The 22,870-nt window shown below is 43.7% G+C and overlaps 1 protein-coding gene and 1 long non-coding RNA gene across 3 annotated transcripts in view; one reads left to right on the forward strand and one right to left on the reverse strand.

The window, feature by feature from the left end:
- The window catches only part of LOC144092614 (uncharacterized), a 107,967-nt gene that overhangs the window by 25,787 nt on the left and 59,310 nt on the right, over positions 1 to 22,870 (forward strand). The window lies entirely within an intron of this gene.
- On the reverse strand, positions 469 to 3,223 carry LOC144093294 (zinc finger protein 503-like). The gene is made up of 2 exons (XM_077626672.1): positions 2,585 to 3,223; positions 469 to 2,077 (listed from the first exon to the last, which is right to left on the reverse strand). Exons 1-2 carry the CDS (start codon positions 2,852 to 2,854, stop codon positions 674 to 676), a joined length of 1,674 nt encoding a protein of 557 aa, XP_077482798.1. The 5' UTR covers positions 2,855 to 3,223; the 3' UTR covers positions 469 to 673.

The raw sequence follows: 22,870 nt of genomic DNA on the forward strand, positions 1-22,870 counted from the left end.
CCTTACACAAGGATAAAAATGTAATTGCTTTAGATGGGTCAATACACATTTTGAAGTAGTTCTGTGCGTTTATCGTCAGAAGTAGTATTTTTGAAAAATGGAAATTAAATTAGTTTCAACAAGAAAATTATATTGATGGTTTAATGAGCCCCAAGTGTTCAAATATTGTAGACATTTAACATGCCAATTTTAATAGTATCTACCACGAACCATGGCTTTTGGCTGTTATTGGAAAAACTGTTCAATTAGTACATTTTTTTTAAGTTTCCATAAGGCATATGGTCTTCATTATGCGTCCATCCCCTTCCTCAAAGCCAATGAATAAATCAATGGTAATTGTGAAAGAGCTGCTGATTGATCTTCCTCATCCATCACAGTGTAGACAACCCTCAAGGCCTGATTTTTTTTTTTTTAAATACCAATGGGTCTGGGGTCTCACCCTGAAAAAATCACATTGACACTTGCAAGTTATATTATGCTTCTTTTTTATTTTTTTAAGTCACGCTTGAAGCTATCTCAAATAAATACACTGATCCCCACACGGATCCAGTCCCTGCATGAAGTACATATAAAATTCATTGGGCCTAAATCTCCTTTATAAATGTATATATATATATTTTGGTGTTTTTTGTTGGTTTTTTTGTTGCAGTTTTTTTTTCAGTTTGAATAGTCTCTACTGATAACCCAAAGCTGAGGCTGTGGTCAGTCTTTGTCCATACAAGGCATAAGGGGAGTAATAAGGTCCGGTGGCCGCAGGCACCGGCACAGGGGCTCCCGGGGCTGGCAGGGGGCTCTTGGAGTACGGGTGATAACGGCTCCCAAGTCCGAGTGGGTGATGCGGGCCCCGCAGGGCGAGGGCGCCGGGGCTGGCCGGGCCTCCGCCGTGGGGCATGTGCATGTGGCAGGCCATGGCGGCGGCCAATGACGACGAGGAGCCCGGGTAGCCGGCGAGCAGCTTCTCCGAGCCCACCGCAAAGGCCGTGTGAGTCCTCAGGTGGCCGAGCAGCTCCTCGGAGCTGGAGAACCGCTTGTCGCAGGCGCCGTTGGCCGACACCCAGTTGCACACGTGCGGCAGCGGGTCGTTGGGCAGCACGAAGCCGTAAGGGTAGAGCGGGTGTCCGCCGAAGGACGGCGCCGACGAGGCCACGCCGTGCAGCGGGTGCGCCGAGTACATGAGAGGGTATCCAGATTTGAGGGCCGAGGCGGCGACGTCGTGTGCGCAGTTGGCGCCCGAGGCCGCCGACAAATGGCTGGTGCAGTGGTAGCTTAGGCAGTAAGGGTCCCGGCACAGGCTGGCGGACATGAGGGAGGGCGGCGACGCCCCGGCCAGGGGGCTCGTCCCGGCCTTGCTACACGCCGCGAACTGCGCGCTCAGGAGCTGCCCGCTGGATTTGGCGTGCTCCAGGCTCATGCCGTGGGGAAGAAACGGCTGAGGGTAACCGGCGTAAGCCCCCGCTAAACTCCCGGGGTATGAAATACCGGCAGGCGGCAGGGGGAAAACCGCGTGGCCGGGCTTGTAGGGGGAAACGGGCGCCACCACGAGACCGGAGCCGAGCACCGAGGAGGTGACGGACGCCGAGTCCGACGTGACGGCCTTGGAGCCGGGCGTGCTTTCCTGGCTCCCATCGGGACTAATTCCACTCGTCCCGTGTCCGACGTTGCTCTCCGGCGAGGACGTGTTTTTGTTGCGCTCGCACTCCTTTTTGTCGTCCTTGTCTGTCGCCTTGCCCTCGCACGGCAGCGGCGAAGCAGAGGCGGAAGCGCAGGAACCCGGGCTCGCGCTGGGGCTGCCTGTCCTAGGCGTGAACGGCGGGCAGGTGGCGCTCGGCACACGGAAACCGTTTTTATCTCCACTCTGGCTCGACTCCTTCTTGGTGTCGGACGACGTCTTGGCGTACGGCTTGAAGCTCGATTTGTCGTCGCCGCCGATGTCGCTGATCTTCAGGGGCCCGCCCTTGCCTTCCTTGTCGCCGCCGGAGGCCACCGAGGAGAGCTTGGACGAGGCAGGGGGGTCCGGCTTGCCGATCTGGGAGCATGTTTGAGCCAAAAGTGCCAATGGGCTCTTCTTGGCGTCCAGCTGTGACCACAACAACACATGCCACTTTAGCACAATGTCCATATTTGCCACGACAAAACATCCATCCAAACAGCCTTTTTAGACAGCTTACCCATACTTTTAGCGCACACTGCCACCCACATAATTACAACGTTAGATTATAAGTGACACATTGAAATATTCACAGTATAAACCCCAAAAATATATTTCTTCATTTATCACTTTGACATCATTTTTTTTTGTTTTTGCTTAAAGGAAAATCCTGTTTGCACAATGATCTGCATTTTTAATAGTTCTTTCATATATGTTGACAGTCAGATCAGGAATCATAGGGAAATAGACTGTAATAAGGTTTTTATTACACCTTAATACGCTTTCAAATTTTAAATTGGCCACTCAAAAATAATCCGTCCAGCCAAATGAATCCCCCCCCGGACCTTGACTTTGACACCAATGATTTATTGAGACAGCAGCCCCGGTGGAAGGCTTTCGCCATGTCCCAAAAAGGAGCGACCTAGGCGGACTCACCTCGATGGGGCTGATCGGGGTGGACGGCAGCGGCTGGAGGTACTCCGGGTGCATAATGTGTCCCGCCCGAGCCGTGAGCATTTTCAGCAGCTTGATGGGCAGACGGCCGGCTTGACGAAGCGGGTCTGCTGGAGAGAAGGCGGTGGTGTTGCGGTACGAGTACGGATGGCTGGCGGGGCTCGGTGCGCCTCTCTCCCTGGACGAGGAGCGGCTCTCCCACGCTGGATTGGTGCTATGTCTCAGGACAGACTCCGTGGGGGATGTGATCATGACCCAAAGCTCGTAGAAATGCCCGAGGAAGGCATGTGTGAGTAGTAATACGCGCGCCTCCCAGAAAGCCCCTTCAAAAAACACCCTTTTTTTTCTTTTAAAGCCTCAAAACACCAAAGCGTTAAATCCTCATGGACGTGCGTGGAGAAATCCGTGTCGTGTCGTCTGCGACCGCCGTCTCGCCCTCTGTCTTCGGCGTCCTGTGACCGTGTGGTTGCAGGTCCGAGAGCGCTCTCGGATTACAGGAGCAGGAGGAGCAGGAGGAGGAGGAGGAGGAAGTGTCGAGTGGTGCGCCAGATGAAGGCTGGATCACTCCGCCTCCACCCACTCATTCACGTCCGTCCCCGCTCGCTGGAGTCCGCGTGGATCGCAGGCTGCTTTTCGAGTTGATCCGAGGTGAAAAGACGCAAGGAAAATGACGCCCAGCGACCACACGAGGGTGCCTTTTCCGTTCGAGGCGTCTCCACGCGCAATGGGTACCTTGCGCGTGCGCAAACTGACCTCCGTGCGGACGGTCTTTGGCTGACCGTCCGTCATTGACGAAAATAAACGTCTAATCCATTTGAACTGGAGGCGAAGATTTAGCCTTCCACGCCACCGATGCAATGGACGTCCATCGCCTCAACGGCAATGAACGCAAAGTTCGCCATGTAAAGCAAGTCACATGTTGACAAGACAAAGAAAGTCTTTTTTGGGGGGGACATGCATGAGTCATTAAGAAATGACCCACGGCTGGGGAGAATAAACAACATGGCCGCCGCTGGCTCGGAGCCGTCCATCACCCCCGTCTATCCGTCGACGTGTTTTCACGTCCTTTCTCTCCCAATGCAGCCTGGCATCTGTCACTTCTACGTCCTGCTTGCCAGTTATCTGTCAGCCGTCTGGATCTCTACTCCTCAGTCACATTTAGGTCAGCGCTGAGTGCAAAATAAAGAGTATAGAAGGGGAAGTGTCTCTGCCTGAGCCTTCCATCATCGTGGCCTCTATAATCTTCCTGTAAATCTTTTTAATGAAAGACAAACATGGCATTGCTCAGCTTTTGTCCCACTGACTATTCCTCACTGTCACCAGAAGGAATCCATTTGTATTCTTTGTGGACATTTTCTACAGTGGAAGTTAAAAACAAAACTAAAAACCCATGTCAAAAATAGCAATAGATTGACATTCTTTGCTCTGAATGGGTTTTACGAAGGTGTCGTAGTTTGCACTTTCATGAAGTGAATCCTCAGTCAGGATCCACGTTTTGAACATTTCAGGACCAGAAAGGGTTCTGGTATTTTCCCATGACGAAAATATGCTTTGAAAAAAAAGGGGGAGGGCGGCCAGCCAGCTCGCTGTTGCATGTTTCTGGAATAAATTAATAGCAGCACATGGAGTCCACAATTACATTCTTTTCAATGAAAAGTGCTTTATTAAAATGTCTTTGTGGTTGCCATTAATCATGAAGTCTTCCAGTTCCCACTGCCCCCCTCTGAAATCAACCCACTTATCTTATTACTCAATAGCCTATAAATGTCTTGCTGATCAGGCGAAAGTTAAACAGATGCAAGTGTTTTTTGATTGATAACGGCACTGCTGTTTTCGGCAACGGCCTGTCAGCCGGTGACACGGCCGCTTGACTTATTAGGACAGGGAAGGGCGACCATAAATTCCCAGCGTCAGCCAAAAACTCTTTTATTGTGGTCCTGATGGATGGGCCGCCGAGGCGCACACCAAATTCTCGACTTGGTCCCTAAATGGCTGCACATTTTTCCACTGCCCCCACCGCTAGGCCTGTCGTCGTAATTCATGACTTTTAAACGGAGAGCCTGAAATCTCCCGCTTGTATTTCACCATGGCGGGACACGTTTATGGACGGTCCACAGCCCAGTGCCAATACGGCAGCTTCAAAGTAGGACATGGGTTCAATAATGGGCAATCTATGAAAACCATAGATTGAACAAGTTGCTTGTACTTTAATTATTACGCTGCCATTGGAAATGATAGACACGCAGTCCTTTTCAAACTGGTGGAAATGGATTGGTCATCTATCTCGCCCAATGGCAGCCAATTAGGTGATGTGTTTTCCAACTAAATTCTCATCTTTTACCAACACCGTAAATACTCTTTGAAAGCTTTACATTTCCTTCCTTGGTTTTATTTTGGAATTTTGCCAACACTAAATACTAATATTCTATGCTAGTGCAAACTTGATACAGCAACTAGAAATGCGTAGCTTAGCATGCCCAAAAGGCAGAATTTGCTTTTGTTCTTAAAGCAGTAGTCTGTATTTAAAGCGAGCCTTGATCATTTCCAGCAAGTCTCTTCCTGTTGAGTTTGTTTGCATTTTTTGGGGGTTAATTTTGGTGCATTTACTTGTCACTGTCTTGATTTATTCTCTTCCTATAAATTTTGGTTGAATTTCTGGTGATTTTGAGGCTTTTCCTGTTGATTTAGGGCAGGGGTCGGGAACCTTTTTGATGGAAAGAGCCATAAACAATTCATATTTTTTAAATGTTAATCCTTGAGAGCCATGCTCCGAATTTAAAAGTCAACATACATGAAAATGTGTGCCTTTTTTAGTCACTTCACCACTTTTAAAGTACAAAAAGTATTTGAATTCTTTTGACAACATTGTTCCGTTGTTGCTAATCAATGAGTATCAATGAGAAAATCCATGCAAAAGAGTGTAATGAAAAAGAAAGGCGCTGGGGTAGTGTCAATGCCATAATACCAACATAACGCTCCTATTCCTGCGCTTTCTCACCAGCAGTTTCCATAGTTTACCTCACAGGTTAGTGGAGAGCCATATGCACCCATCAAAAGAGCCATATGTGGCTCCCGAGCCATAGGTTCCCTACCCCTGATTTAGGGGAACTGTTTTATTGCCCAATTGGAATAAACATCTTGTACCATTCCTAATTTGAATAGGTGGCAATTAAAAATGTGTTATCCCCAATAAGAAATCTGAGGCTGCCATTTTCATCTGGTGTGTCGTCACTATGTGCGTAAAAGTCAATCACCGACTAGCATTTATTTGCTGTTGTCCAGTTCATCGTAACAGTCTTAAAAGACCACCACAGTGAACTCAGAAAACAACCAAATGGAAAAACTGAAATCAGCCTATGCATGCGAGCATGAAACCCTTCCCCCACCATTGTCGTAGAAATTTTCGTGCCACGTCAACTTCACAACAGACCGATTGGACGTGACAGGTAAAAAGGGTAGGTGATGGTTGGAAGGTGCTATTGTTTGATGCCGCTCTCATGCCCCTGTCAGCTCCTTAAAATGGCCTTAAAATGCCGCCATCCAGCTGATGGTGATTGCTCCTGTTTAATTGATTCGCCTTGCACCAAGGCCTGTCACATTAATAATGGTTAAGTACAGCCCCGGTGTGTCGCCCGCAGTGGCGCGTCTACGGGGAAATTAACGGCCTTAACTAACTGCCGTCTGCCAGGCAAGGTCTGCCTTTTATACTGCGAAGCGGCGGTGGGCCACTTATAGTACCCAAAATGTTGCGTATTATTACTCTTGGTACAGTTGCACCTTAACTTCCGAGTGTTCCAATTTAGGATTCTGTTGGAAAACGAGTTGTTGCTTGAGAATTTTCATGAAACGCTCTTTGTTAATCTCGTTTGTTGTTTTTATCGCAGAAAAGGAGCGAGTTTGGGATTATATGCTTTCAACCTTGGCTTTAGCGTTTCAGTAAGAGTATGAAAATCGTTAAATTAGTATATGGTCAACCCCAAATTTGCTTAACTACCGAGTGTTCCAATTTAGGAGTCTGTTGGAAAACGAGTTGTTGCTTGAGAATTTTCATGAAACGCCCTTTGTTAATCTCGTTTGTTGTTTTTATCGCAGGAAAAGAGGTAAAAAGGAGCGAGTTTGGGATTATATGATTTCAACCTTGGCTTTAGCGTTTCAGTAAGAGTCCGAAAATCGTTAAATTAGTAAATGGTCAACCCCAAATTTGCTGAAATGTTTCTGTACCTTTTACCTGCAGCCCCTGTTCCCTCTCTGTGTTCTGTATTTTTATATCTAACAAAACCGCTACTCTTATTTGACCTTTCATTTGAATTGCGCTAAATCTGTCTTTATTATACTCCGATCTCATTATGATCTCGCATGCCCAGGTAAAGCGCTGACAACTAAAATGGTGTTGAGTGAATAAGATCCAGATTAGTGCTAACTTCACAGGGCCCTTTGACAGCCTGCAAGAGACACGGGAGTCGCTCCGATATTTCCACCGCTGAATGACAGTTTGAAATTGCTCCCATCACCTCGATAGCTGCGGTAATGCACCTTGAATGCGCCGTGCCTTTAAAGTGCAGGGAATTAGACTCGGGAGTAGTCAAGTCGTCCTTCAAGCACGTATGACAAGAAAATAGACTGGCTTTCTTCTTTGAAGGTGGGAGGGCGGCCCGTGATCCCCCCAACGAGAAACTGGCACAAAATAAGAAGTTGTCGGGTAGCGTTACTGGTGTGATGCGGTTAAGACGGGACGTTTGGGATACTTAGAAGTCAAACGTACGCCCGCCCCTTCCAAGAATGCGGAGGCGAAGAGTTGGCAAAGTCGAGGTGCAGCCGAAGATGGCGGTAGTTGAAGGGTCTTTTTCCACATTGTCTCCTTGATTAGTCAAAGCTGGTCAGGAGCAGGAAGTTAAAGCCCGCCGAGATTAAGCCCTGTCGTCCACTCGTCGCTGTATTAGGCAGGTGAGGATGTCATGCTGTACGGAGGCGTTAGCTTCAGCGAAAACCCTGGCGAACTATGACTAGGCGCCACCCGACAGCTGCCATATTACCCGTTAAGAACTTTGCGGAAACTTCGTCAAGTCCCTCCTGTGCCGTTATCTGCTTGTCTTGGCCTAGAGGATTAACGATACACTCCTGTCATTTTTTTTCTCGCCTCCTGGGAAATTTTACCTTTTTTCAACCCTTACTGATAAACAAGTCAGCCGCAAACACAGCAAACGTTTGCGATCGCTCAGATTTAATTTCCGGCAGGCCGGGATGAGCGCCTTTGATGGGCAGATGATTCCTGCAAAGCGGGGCCTTGGGAACGATCTTGTCACATTTCACAAGCGGGATTAGGGATTCGCGGGAGGGGCCCCGGAATTAACGTCATGGTCGGTCGAAGCCTTTCGACACTTACCACTCCATTTGTCGACTTAGTGATCAAATGCTCTGTCTGTTGGCTAGTCTGCTTGTCGACCGCGGTTTGCATGGTACGCGCTCAAACCCCTGTGTCGTTTCACTAGGTCAGTCGTTCTCGGAGTGTGATAATCATTTTTTTAACCGCGTTCAAATAGACCAGATTTCTACCTTCATGAATGGCATCAAATGAGCTAACTGAGACCTCGAGTATTTTTATGAGGTTGTAGATGGTGTTGAGATCTGGAGAACTACCATGTTAGTTCACAACCAGTTTACTTTCCGTCTGGTTCCAAGGAATTCTCCGATAAAGGAGCGGGTTCCGTTGGACGTGTGGTGCTACAACCCTTCAGGCCATGGAGCAATTAAACTTAAAGACGGAATGGAAGGAGCGCGCTGACAAATGAAATAAAACTTCATAAAACCTGTCAGCGTTGTCAGTTATTATCCGTATCTCCAGCGCATTACGGTTCAGGATTGCCGCCCGCCGCCTCCTCGTCCTGTCGACTCGGATTCGTCACGATCTCGACTGTTTCTTTTAAGTCACGAGTGTCAGCGGGGCGAGGACTCTTAATTGACAAGTGACTGGCGCAGAGCGTGGACGGCCGCCTTTATTTGGGTGCCAAGAAGGCCCGCGTTTGTTGTGATGAGCTATTATTGGCAGGAGCCAGCGGCGGATGGCATTCAGGCTGGAAATTGGATTTGACAGTGGACAGAGAGGAGCCTTGTCATTGTCTCCGGGCCAGTTCAATTTCATTGTACGTTACGGGCTGCCTGTTGCAACGTCACTCCTGTCCTGACGCATATTTACCTGTTTGTGCGAAAGGAAGATCGGCGACTGGCCAGTACAGTTCTAAGGGTTGACATCATTCTTACGTGGCGTACAGAAATTAATTTGTTCTTCATACTCCCTCGTGGGGCCAATTTGCTGATGTAATATTGTGTAAGAGCAAGCATAATTGAATATCTTGTTATCTCTAAACAAAAAGGGCAGCTAGACACGGGTTAAAATGCTTGATAGATCATGGGGAAAATAATGAAGCAGTATTTAATCCACATACCTGTCAATTTCTACGTTTTTTTTCCATATTTTACGTTTTTGGATTATTTCAAATTGTTTACGCCATATAACAACTTTTGTACGGGATTTTTTTAAAGTACATTTTTGTAAAACCAATCTCGTTTTACCCATTTTGGCTCTAATCCGGATCGTCTCGGTCTTTGGTAGCAGACGAAAACGTCATCGTCGACTGCTAATATTGTCATGCTTTAAGCATGATATGCGCATGGCCGCCTTTTCACTATATAATATAGCGCATCAGCAAGCAATGTACCCAGACAGTCAACCTGTCAGCGTCATACTGCGACATCTACAGAATCTTAAATTTAGTGCATACTGATTGGGCACCCCGTACACAAAATTGTAGACTTTTAAGTGCGCTCTATAAATAGTAGAGTAGATCGCCACTCATCACATGCACCAGGATGTACCCTCGTGACCGTTGTTAACAAACATGAAAAGCTCTATTGACCATTTCAGACACACGTGCTGTTCTATTTTCCATCTAGAGGCTAAGGTTAGACCCAAAATCCATTTGTACGTTCCATCGATGAACCGTGTCTCGATATTACGACTTAAACTTGCTTTTACGGACGCCGATCGGTTCTCGTTTTCGATATGGCGAGCAACTCTCTCGGATGCATCTGGCATTTATAAACGCCTCGCTGTAAATCAATGAGGCGGCTGTAGCACAACACTTCATAATCACAGCGTTTCTGCCTCTAATCCCCCATCCCTCTTCGGCCACAGAAACGGGGCGGAAATAAATAGTCTGTACATTGATCATGGGAGAAAAATAGATCTCTTCTCCTCGTTTATCTCGGACTGTGTTGCCTTTAATAGACAGAATCAGAATGTCTGCTGTGGCGCTGCGGGCTTTATGAGACCATTACATTTTTTTTTTATTGTGTATCCCCAGCGCTAATGGCTTTCTATAGTCTTGTTGATTTATGGCCTTTCAAGCTTTGTGGCTGTCTATTAGACGCAGAGCTTGACATGGAGCCGCGTCTCATGCGTATACAAGAGTCTTGAAACAACCTGGGTTTGAAAAATACAGGGTTTTGCGCGCATATATGGCATGATTGTCAGCTGAAAACCCTTTTAACTCATTGTGTGCAATTGCGATTGTATAGCTTCATCTTTACTAGCTTTTTAGCAAAATGCAATATCAGTTTTTTTTCAATAGAAGGTCTTCATTTTTGTGAAGCTTAACATCAGTCATTTTTTTCTTCTGATTTTAGAACTGTAACACCAATACTTTGTCTTCTATTCGGGTGTAAAATACAACATTAGTAGTTAGTCCGTGGTTTTTTGCTAAGCGAGATACATTTTCATCATTTTACTAAAGTTAAAATATCATTAGTTTGTGTGTAAGCTTTTAAAGCACTGTACACCAAATCAAGGAACATTTATAAAGCACCTTTTAAACAGTTACATTCTGTACAATAGACTTCACAGACTAGTAAGCTCTTTGTACCAAACTTTAATACCATTTCCATACTATATTAATTCATTTATTCCTTCGGGCAATATCTGCCATCTTGAATCCTTTCCTTTTTTGTTTTTCTTTTCCGTAGCACATTCACAATCTAGTGACCATTACGGAAAACTCATACTAGCTGCAGTATTTACTGTCACCTTGTGAAGCCACGCAGGCAAACAGGAAAGAATGTTTAATTTAAAGTGGATTGCCCAAGGATCAGCGTTCAACAAAGCCACCGCAGACTTGTATCTCCCTCGGCTTTTCAACGACCTTTTCCGAAATGTTTCCCTCCACCCGCCCTTTTGTTTTTTTTAATGTACAGCTGGCCTACCTTTAAGTTCTCTGGACAGAGCTCTTCCTTCATATAATCTGTCCCGGATCTTCCATAAACCTGACTTTATTAGCTCATACACAAGGATGATCCTTGTGGAATTAGGCTTGGGAAAATATATAACCGTGTCAGTTTAACTTCGTTCAGATGTCTTTGCAGAAGATGGCGTCACAGGGGGAATTGAGTATATCTTACCTGATTTCCGGAGAATACCGAAGATATACAGATATATGGATATGTAATTTTTTAGGCCAGGTTATCTTTGATAGGGGTGTGGCCTGATCAAATCAATGGTGGTCTTTGGTGTTGGCAAGCTGGCGTTGTTTGAGGGGAGGCGTGCGGAGCACATGTCTGACACCTCCTGACTTTTTCATGAGGTGGCGTTTGAAGTTTTAAAACCCCCGTGGAGGATTCTCGGGGCGACGCATATAAAAAAGGGAAGGAAAAAAAGAGGCGCGGCTTTAGAGCTCAAGCGTATATTAATCGAGAGCAAAGACCGTTACGCTGTTTGATGAGCAAAGTCCAATGAGTCGATTTCACCCCCAGTAAGTCATTTCCCCACCGTGGAGATATTACACTTTTTGTAAATTACGGTAACATAATAGCATGTGTTTTCTCTTACGATTATCCCCATAAGCTTCCTTTTTAAGTCTCCCTTGTCTTCCAGCTTACTTAAAAAAAAGAAGAGCATGACCTCAAAGCGTCTTTTGTCGAGGAGGCACGATTCATGTGATGTGAGGAAGACCAGGGGTGTGTGCGGAGGGTTGAAGGGTGGTCCGACAAAGACCAGCTTGAGTCCGGCAGTGTCGGTGGTCCCGGTGTTTGATCCCCTCTGATCTGAGCGTCGTTTTCCGCCAAGTTTAGATTAGATCGAATTGTGTATAAATTGTTAGTCAGGCTGTGAAAGGTGAACCATCACAAAGTGAAATCTGGAAAAAGTATTCTCCTGTAAAGAGAATGCATATATCATATACTGATCGTGTTTTTATTCCAGTTTGCCTTCGTTTTAAACGGAGTAGCATTAGTTGCTGTCCTTCATCATGTCTGTGAGTGAAGGATAGGAGTTGTCATATAACATGGAGCGCCTTCAAATGCCGAATAACGTCATTGACACACATTACGCTGCGCAGATATCCCAAATTCAGGTCATCCCCTAACTCGGGAGCGCACGTGTTTCGTCTTGTCTCGTCCTTCCCAGAACTCTGAGTGACAGCGCCATCGGTTCCGTCCCCCCATTCGCGGATGATTCGCTGAGGAACCCGCGCACTCTTGTTAGGGGCTGAGATGGGCGGCCCAAATGCCTGGCGTGTAAATCGGTGAAGGGAAGATGAATTTGGCCGTCGTGCCTGCCTTTTGACAGTAGTTATAAATCTGATTTAGATGTTCAGCAGGGCCAGTTGGATGTAAAGCTTTCAAAGGCATAAATCAGGGCTGCCCAAACTTTTTTTCTCCGAGGGCCACGTACAGAAATATGAAAAGATGCAAGGGCCGCTTTGACGTTCTTAAACTGATTTATTAAATGCGTTAAAACTAATCCATCAAGCAATTATAGATGATTTTTTACATATGCAGTGGTATTTTGACTTACAAAGCTGAATTTATTCCTTGTCCAAGCTAATATATCTATAGCCGTCATTTGATTCATTGGCTGTCTTAATGGTGAAAACATAATCATTCACTCGTACCTAAAAAAAAAGAGGAATTCGTAAGTAGAATGTAATGCACACGTAAAATAGGGATGTCCAGATGATTGACTTCAGATTCGATTATTTTTTCAAGATATGTTTTGCCGATACCGATCCGATAACATCTTTAGATCGTTAAAAAAAAATCAAAAATTGCAATATTGGGCAGTGATACCGATACTGAGTATCAGATCGTTATGTTTTGTTACATAAAAAATATCTAGAAATAAATTGAGTTACAATAAATGATAAAATAACAGTGTTTTCCATTATTTACTACTTTTTTATTGTAGGAAATGATAAATAATTGTAACAAAATATACAATAAACTAATACAAAATATTTAAAAAAGTACATAGAATTTTTAAAATACTAATAAGAATGTTAACATAGAAAGGGTGGCATACAAATTCGCAAACAAAATGATATCAAAAATACTAACTAAGATTCTACCAAAATAATTCAAAACTGAGATAATGGTGTTTGGGCAATATCGGCCATCTAAAAATATTGTGTCTCAAACCCAACTCTAGGTCCAAAGTTGCTGTGTATCTAGCAGAAGAGGTGAAAAAAAGCACTTGTTCATATTTTTCAAATGGTCAAAGAAGCTATTTACTGTTGGATGGATGGGAACAGGCGATACGGGGGGCTGGCATCCTGTGACTATCTGCACGGGGGTCACGCTCATTATTGACATCAGACACAGATGCTCAGCGTACAACACCGTCCTCTATGCAAACGTTTGGCCTCGTGACAAGACGCTTTAACGCCGCGCTTCACGCCGCGTCAAGCCCATTGCCAGCTGAACAGGTTTATTTGTGTGTTTAAACCTGACAAAAAAGGACCGTTTTGTGTCGCCGCTTAATGTCTCTGCGGACGACTTTTCGAGACATCCGCGAACGTCAACAGAAGTTAAAGAAAGTCAAGATTTTGTGCATAACACGCTGCGTAAAGACGCTTAATTTGGAGATAAAGCGACACTCTGTGTTAAACAGTCAAGGGTTTCTTTACTATTTCTCTTTCACGTCTATTTTTAAATCAACCTACCAGTTGAAATGTAAATGTAACAGCTATTCGACTAAGACTTGACATATTTAAACGGTTTTTTTGGGAAACCGGAAATATTGCACAGGTAATGGCGCGATGAAAAGGTCTAAATTCATTTAATTCAATTGAGTTGTCTCCTTTTTTTCCCTCACATTTCAATGAAGAGTTAGTTGTGATGCATAGCTAATGACTGGAATAATCCGACCAATTACTCCACTGTTGTGGTTAGCTTCACTGTATTTTTTATTTATTTTTTTATACATCCTCTCTCCTTCCCCCTCTGTGCCACAGAGGACAGCGGGAAATATTTGACATGTCGACGCGTCCAGGGCCAGAAGTAGGATTAATGGCCGCCTGCCTGCCTGCAAGGTCCTCTTGCGGTAATTGCAAGCAGAATCGCAGTCTGTGATCTCAGCAGCGGTATGCGACATGCCAAAACAGCCCAGCCTTTGACAGATTGCCTACCCTTCAGAAATAACTTAAGCACATTTGTTCTCTGAAATTAGGTATCGCCGTGCCTCCCATGCCACAAAACGGGAGCGTGCGCCTCTCCACGTGTAGCCACTCGCCATCACATCTGCTTTTATCCGCCACGTCACCTAATTGCAGTGGACCCAAATAAGACCTGTTTTGACCTTTTGAAATTTTTCACGGTAGAATCACGAAATCGTTTTGACAGTAATTCCGATCATTTTTTCCCCTAACGAATTACAATTCTTGACAGAAAACGATACACTTTCCAATTACTACCAATTTCATCATACGCAGTTTCTGGGTATGATGACAATTAGGCTTTTGTCGAGTCAATGATGATGATAAAGCCTATGTCCGATTATTAGTAGTCATATTTTCCTTTACTGCAAATCTCGATACTGTGCAATGGCCAATACTATTTGAATATTTGATGTTATTTTTATACATCACAATATTGCTTTCATATACACTTTGCGAAGGAAGATGAGTCGGATTGGTGCAAAGAGATTACAAGTTAAAAAGCATCTGTTTTTTTTACGTATTTGAATAATTGTACGTTGTTATGACCTAAAATTAGGCAGGCATAGCCCGAGGCTTTTCTAAAACACTCCCATTAATTCTACCAACTCCTGATTGGTTTATTTTCACGAGCTGTGCATCATGTTGAGCCAAAACAACTGGAAGCAATCTACCATGGTTGTTGCGTCGCTTGCCTTCTCCCAAACAATAGTTTAGCATGCCCCCCGAGGATAGAGGGATTCATTCTGAAACTCCCTGGTCTGCGGCCGGCCGGGTCCGATGTTTGGGACTTTTTCTCCCCCCCGTTGCTATGAAATGAAAATGTGCGGTTTTTAAATTAAAACGTGAAAAAGCATACGACAACATTCCCCGTCTGGGATACTTTAGACACCGCAGACCTCGCTGTACGTACGGAATGGCAAAACATCCCATTTTTTTTGCCAACAGCTGAGGTTGAGGAGGTTGACGTGCTGGCTTGTAACAATAACGCAAACATCTGAACCGCAGCTGGCCGGCGAGGCCAGCGGGTCAGCGCACGGCCAGCGCCGATCAAGGTCGCTCGACAGCGGGATGAGTGACGGCGGCGCGCGCGGCGTAAATGCCAAAACTATAAATTCCACGACCCTGAAAGCTCCTCCAAAGTTTATTTACATCTTCAACCTTAAAGGACAAAGTCATCTCCAGATCTGCAGGCGCTAACATAACCTAGTGGTGAGCCCGGATTCCTGACTTTTCAGTCTAAATTTGACAATTTTCAATCTTTCTCCATCGTGACGTCACAGTAAAAAGCTCAAACTCCTCTAGCTTGACCCGAGTGGTAACCGTGCCGCCAGCGGCGCTTCACTGCAGGCTGGCCCTCGCTCTTTAAAGTCAAATCAACATCTAATAATAATGTCAACGCGGGCCTTCAAGTGCCAATTACGTGTTATAAATTGCTTCATTAAAAGGCAATTGTGGCTGTCGTGCCGCCGTCGGGTTCACTCAGAGGGGCAGCGTAAACTAAAAGGGTTATTTTTTTTAGAATTAACATTAAACCTGTGACAGCGTTTAAGGGTACAGAGGAAAAAAATACTTTGAACCAAAGTTGTCTCGGTAATGCAAAAAGTAATGTTAGAATTATCATAGGTCTTTCTACTGTTTATCTTGCATGGGACTCGTACTTAGTGACATTTTCTAAAAATTCTAACTAATAACTAACTTTACTGTGGCTTTTTGGCAATTAAATTGTATTTTTGGAGTCGAAACCTTCAAAGTAAAACAATGTTGTACTTTTTCTTCAAGCATATACATACATTTTTGAACAGGTCAGAAATACAATACAAATAACAATGACATTTGTAGATAGATGGTTGGTCATAATGTTGCGCTTTTTTATCAATGTCCTTAAAATTTCACTGATTAATATTTAATAATTGGTGCACTGGTTAAGGGCGGATAAAAGTAAGAAAATTAAAGGCACCAAAGAATTATTTATATATATAGATATAGAGCTAGTAGATATAGATATATAGATATTGGTATATAGGTATACAGATATACAGATATACAGATACACAGATACACAGATACACAGATACACAGATACACAGATACACAGATACACAGATACACAGATACACAGATACACAGATACACAGATATACAGGTGTATATATATATATATATATATATATATATATATATATATATATATATATATATATATATATATATATATATATATATATATATATATATATATATATATTGAATTGAATGCTTTTATTGTCATTATTCAAATATAATTAGATTTAAAGAGTTAACTCACTCACTACCATTATCGGCTATAGCGATCCATTTTCTTTGTCATAAGGGATTTTACATCTATAGCTTTCAATGAAAGCCAATTGAGTCTTTTTACATTCATTTCATTGTATCGTCTCAACCGTTTTTGCATTTGCATCGTTGATACCAGCCACCGTCAGCCTTGGTACCCCCCTTTAAGTGTACTTGCCTGGTTCGCCTACCCTGTTGCAGCATCGCCGTGTGTGTGCACGCCAAGTATTAATTTGTGTAGCGCCACCCCGTTTAATTGGTCTTAATCTGAAGTGAGCGGCTTTGATCTGCCTGACAGTTTGACTGCATTAGCGCAAGCGCAGGGGCTAATCCTCGCCGTAGCTTGTTCTCGCAGCTCAGCCAGAGGCCTGTCCAAGCATAATATGTCAGCTGAGGGGATAAGCCGTCATCAAACAAGCGCGTCTAAGCTTCTTGAACACGAGGGTTGAAGGCCCGCCGTCACGCTGCGCCGACACAACAACAACCGCCGAGACGTAGCGCTGCCGCCAGGCACTCCAAACACATTGTGCCAGTAAATTTGGTGAAATTTGCTGGATTTCCATTTCGTCCTACATTTTCTTGACGGTATTCGAGTCCATTCTAATGCAAATTGAAATGTTCCCAGCAAATGTATGAGTTAGGTGTACACGTATGTATATAGGTGTGAAGGATATCTTTGATTAGATTGGCACCCTAAGGAAATGGCACGGATTCACTAAAAGTTTCAACCTGAAATCAATTTTACTACTGCACGACTGCCAGCAGAGAGCAGCGATGCACACGTTGTAGCCATGTGATTCGCCCAGTTTGTGATGCTAGAGGAGATGTTTAGTGGCTAATGGCTGCAAAGATACAATCGAAAATTTTGTTCCTAGGAAAGGAGAATGTTCATAGTTTCATTTGGAGGACTGCGTGAATGCAATCGAAGATCCCGATCTTCAGTTGGTGTAATTGCCGTCCATGTGTTGAGTGTCAGTGCACACACATGTCCCTCTAATAGCCGAGGCTTGGTAAATCGCTAGCATCTGAGTGTCGTTTGAAAATTTCCTTTCATCTAAATGATTTGTCTTCTAGAAAAATAATGGGATGACCACAAGCAATGGTGGGCCAGTGCCCCGGGTGTTTTTAGTCTGAATCGTGGATTTTGTTTCACTGTTAATGACCCCAATACATACAGAAATGGGTTTCTTAAGAAATCCTAAGCCCAAAAGGCAGCATATTTTCTGCTTGACTGCAGAACAAATAATTCTAGTCAAGTGTTGTGTTGACACGCGGTCCTGTGATCACACACTTGATGCCTTCTACTAAACATGCTTACATGGTCATGTAGCCTCGCAGCCTGTATACAATAGCGTCTTTTATCACATACTTTTATTATCTGCGCCATCATTGCACATCCCGAACTCCAATTGAACCCCGATGAACCGCGATAGCCATCTTGACAGTAAACAGTGAGCGCTTTGAGTGCGGGATAAAGAGATAAGTGTTTCAAATGAAGAAAATGGCAGCTCGTCGGCGATGCTATCACGCGCCACGCCAATTTAGTCGGCCTCGGCTTCTTGGAACGTCCTTTGTTGACTGAACGTCGCGGAGGAACGCTGACGTGTTTGCACATTTGTCGACATTCTGCTATTTTTCTAATGTCAAGGCAATTTGCTTACTAGCCTTTATTGACAGGTATTGAAATGGATTGGACGTCCACGTCCATCAAATAGCGGTGACTTGAGTTAAACTTGTAAATCAAGTCGCTGGGAATTTTTGAACTGGTAAGCCAAGTGATCATTGTAACTACTAATTGTCGGTCAAGTATTATGTGTGCACCCGTCAGCCCTGGCGAGTCCACGGCTGAGCCCCAGTTAGTCTCGCCAAAGTGCAGCTGTCCAAGCCCTGACAGCTCGAGCATTAGCAGGGCCATTAAGAGGTGTAGAACATTTCCAGAGAAAGCATTTGAAAAATGACAACCTCCCGGCACTGCCGAGATATTAATTATACGCAGAGGCGAGCGGAAAAAACACATGTGGAAACAGTTGGTGGGACAAAAGACGCCTTGTTCCCCCTCACAAGGTGGCTTGTTTGTGCATCAGGCGTTTGACTCGAAGAACTGTGAGCTAATTGTTTGTGCACAACGCTGGGCTAATTAAACAACACTTGCGTGTACGTGGGTGGTAATTTTGGCTGCAATGACTGTCAAGTTTCCAAATTTTTCGGTGTTCTCATTACAATTTAGAAGGTTCAATTAAGTTAACACTACTCCCTGATTACCAGAATTGTGGTTGTATGAAAATATGGTTTACTGTAGCGAGCCCAAATGTTTAAAAACAATGCCTTTATCTTTGAGGGCCATTTTGAACACATTAAGATTGTCTTTAGATTTTGGGGTAGAAATGCTAATGTTCTTAAGGATTGACTTGAATTGCATAACCCTTAAAAGTTGTTCATAAATATTTCACTCATTGCCCATGATTGTACAAATTGAAGCCTTTTAGCACTATATACGTGTATTTGTGTGTATGTATGTATGTATGTATGTATGTATGTATATATATATATATATATATATATATATATATATATATATGCATATATATGTATGTATGTCTCTCTATATATATTTACATATATATATGTATATATATATGTGTACATATATGTGTATATATATGCATATATATGTATATTTATTTATATATATATAGACATATATATATATAGACATACATATATATATATGTATATTTATTTATATATAGACATACATATATATGTATGTATATATATATGTGTATATGTGTATATATATGCATATATATGTATATTTATTTATATATATATAGACATACATATATATGTATATATATATACATATATATGCATATATATATGCATATATATATATTTATACATATATATATGTATATATGTATATTTATACATACATATATATATGCATGTATATATGTGTATTTTTCGTAGTCCTGTAGAACTGATCTTTAGTTTTTTGTGTTTAGCAATGCAGACAATGACAATTATAAAAGTAATTTAGTTATCCAAGGCTGCGTACGTATGCCTTTGAATCACTGCAAAGGTATCGAAATATTCGTTGATGATAGCCTCGTTGAAGATTGTGAATGTCATCATCACCATGTAAAAACAATTAATGTCTTAACTTTTGGAAGCATTAGCTAAATCTCCCTGTGATGTAAATGGAGGATTAATTTCCCGTGTTTTCGCTAAGACGCCAATGCCATTAACGAGGATCCAACAAGGTGCCTCTTAATTAAAAGTGTTAATTCCCCAAAGAATGTGCTCCTAACTAGAGCCAAGCTCTTGGGGTCCAACGGGTTTTCCACAGAGACCTGATGATGGCCACGTAACGTCTTTGGAGTGCAAAACCTGTTTATTACGGCCCTACCCGAACATCCGCGCCAGTCCTCAGAGTTACTTATGCAGATAAATGCGGCACCATTCATCATCACCTCCTATTCATAAATAGCCAGTAAGTCATTGCCGCTTCCATACGGGAAGATTAGACCTTGGAAATGTGATTTAAGTACTCGAGTGTGAGGAGAAAGAAAAAAACATGAGTGATGCCGCACAAAGCCGCCGCCGCTTTTGCTCATTATATCTTATTCTACATGTCATTTGGCTGCCCAGCTGTCATCTTCATAAAGAATCATATCGGAACTTGTTTTTTTTTTTTTCGTTGGCTGGCTCAGGGTTTTTTTTTCATCCGAGGGAAGTAGAGCCCACAGAGGTGCACAGACTGATGAAAAGGGATGATATATGTTGCGCCTGTGTCCCGACTGTCCTCTGGCCCGTTGTCATTAATCAGCGCCATTAGGCTGTGCTGGAGCCTTCTACTGATGCAGCCTCCCTTTTGTCTCATATCCATAAAGGGAAAAGGCAGTGCATGCTTACACCTGCACCTGCTTCTGTGCAGATCCTAAAGGCAACAAAAACAACAACAAAAAAATCAACCTTTCACACAATTACCAGTTAGTTATTTCACTCTTCTCATGTCATCTAGTTTGATTTAAATAGGCAAATCGGTTACCAAGTTATCGTGAAATGCCTGTCCTGACCTCTGTGGCCTTTGACCTCACGGTGACAAAGATTATTCACCGCTTCTGGATCATATTTCATATAGAGTGGTACCTCGACATACGATCTTAATCCATTCCGGGACTGAGATCGTATGTCGGGCTTTTCGTAACTCGAGCGAACGTTTCCCATTGAAATGAACTAAAAATAAATTAATTCGTTCCAACCCTCTGAAAAAATACCAAAAAACACTTTCCACGACAACACACTCGTAACGAAACAAACACATTTAAATTAACTTGGAGTAATATATACAGTCACACTCAAACATACGTTTAATGTAACTTTACACAAAACTGAATTCTATTATTTTTTTACTTTTTTTTACCTTCGTTCTGGCCGGGTTAGCTGTTTGCCACGCCTCCACCCTCACGTTCGCTATCGATGGGCTGTTTGCTGTTGTATTCCCTTCAAAAATTGCTCATGCGCGTTGTGCGTTTTCTGGTCCATGTGTAGGCGAAAGAAACTGTTCAGTGCTCGTAGATATGTTATACATGAAGGAGATGCGGAAAGACAGTGCCATGGCCACCTGGCTTGGTCGCATCTCGAAATTTTGATCGTAACTAGGGCGAATTATTCAATCAAAATTTTCATCGTATCTCGAGCATGTGGTAGGTAGAGCTGATCATAGGTCGAGGTACCACTGTACATGCAAGTCTGAAAATCCCTTTATTCCTTCTTGAGTTATCAAACAATACATAGCCTCCGCCTTCTGCGAGTTTCACCTACTAGTGGAGACGAAACCCCGGCCCAAAACAAATAAAAATCTGGGGTAACACTCATTAACTGTCCTCTGATTATCATAGACACATGACAATCCACTCCCAATGCTCCAAGGGAAAATTGTTGAATGGATTTTAGAATTACGGCTTGAAAGCATTCGAGAGACTTTTTCAAACACCGATCTTAATCGTCGGCCCCAATTTGATCTCTAACTGGTTGTTTTAATTTGAAGTTGTTATCATTCATGTTGTCGCTAATCAGCAGTTAAACTCTTCACTCACACATACACTGCTCATCAACATCATCATCATCCAACCCAAGAGGTCAAAGTGATTTACACTGCTTCTTTCCGAGGGCCTTTGCATGTTTGATTTGCATAACTAGAGAAAATGATATTAGATGGGCATATTGATTTAATTTGGTCCGGGCGCGCTGTTAATTACGCTATCGTAAAAGTGTCACGGCTTTATTGCCTTGATTCAGAACGGCGGTTTGCTTTACAGCCGCCATCGTTGTTGAGGTTATCAGAATTATATTGTCAGGCGTAATTTTTTACATTAGTAGGTCATCATAAAACTAAATCGCAGATGTAATATCAGTGCCGCTTTGAAGGATTAGCCCGGGCTCGCTCATCTGACTTTGTTCTTTTGGTATCGCAGTCGCGAGTGTCTTCCATGTGCCTTTAGCCCCCCGCTGCGCTGACATCTTTGATTTATATTCAGCTTTTAGCAGGACTACGTGTTTTACATCATTCCCGAGAACAACTCTCCTTTCATCTTGATGGGAAACACATGGCCTTTGTGGGTCTCGAGTTTTATGCGTTAAGAGTTGCTGGTGCGCCCGCCCAACAAGGAAGCATTGTTAACTCATTTGCCGCCGCTGACGGAGATGGACGTCCAATCCATTTCCACTGCGGTGGACTCTTTGGACGACCATTGCCCTCAATGGCATTAAAACATGACCCTTCACTGCTTACCTTCCAAGTAGAAAAAGATAAGATTTTGCATCTAGAGGCTAATAATAGTCCCCTTTGAACGGCAAGGATTAAATTGTCTGGATGTGGAGCAATGGCTCACATTTTCTGATCTATTTCTGCGGAAATCAAGTAACTCATTTGGCCCTGCTCATGGTGAAGACTCGATGCCGTCATTGTTAGCCGAGGCATGCAAAGCGGATGACGTCGTTCTATTCCAGCTGGATTTGAATCCTTCCAAACGGATTTGTCTGGGTGCAATTCATCTAAATGAGCTGCCCGCATCCGTTGCTTTGAGGATCTTTCTTTTCCGAAGAACAGCTAAGCGAAGCCGGCCTGTCGGGATGCCGTAATCTCACGTCTTCTCTTTGTCCCGGGCAACACAAAGCAGTGCATAATGTGCAATCTGATAAGTGTTCTCCACCTCCGCCTGACGTCCTATACATCAGCGGCCAGCTCATCTGGGCTGTGCGGCCGGGGACTTTTGTGGCTGAAGTTGATGAATTGGCCCGCGAGGGTGAGGAACTCCAGGGGCCGTGCCGCGGGTTTGTCCCTCCCGACGGCGCGTGACGCTGATTGGCTGCGTCCTGAGCGGACATTAAGATTAAGTGGCGCTGTCGTGTCGCCGAGCGGCGCACTGCATCATAGCTGGCTGAGGAAGAAGAACAAAAAGAA

Source organism: Stigmatopora argus, chromosome 18, assembly GCF_051989625.1.
Source record: "Stigmatopora argus isolate UIUO_Sarg chromosome 18, RoL_Sarg_1.0, whole genome shotgun sequence".
NCBI lineage: Eukaryota > Metazoa > Chordata > Actinopteri > Syngnathiformes > Syngnathidae > Stigmatopora > Stigmatopora argus.

What these genes read in the sequence shown, in the direction of transcription:
- LOC144093294 (XM_077626672.1), bottom strand. Translation starts at nt 2,854, where the DNA reads ATGATCACATCCCCCACGGAGTCTGTCCTGAGACATAGCACCAATCCA. An exon ending in CCCCGATCAGCCCCATCGAG is followed by an intron (nt 2,078 to 2,584) that starts GTGAGTCCGCCT and finishes TTGTGGTCACAG; the next exon opens with CTGGACGCCAAGAAGAGCCC.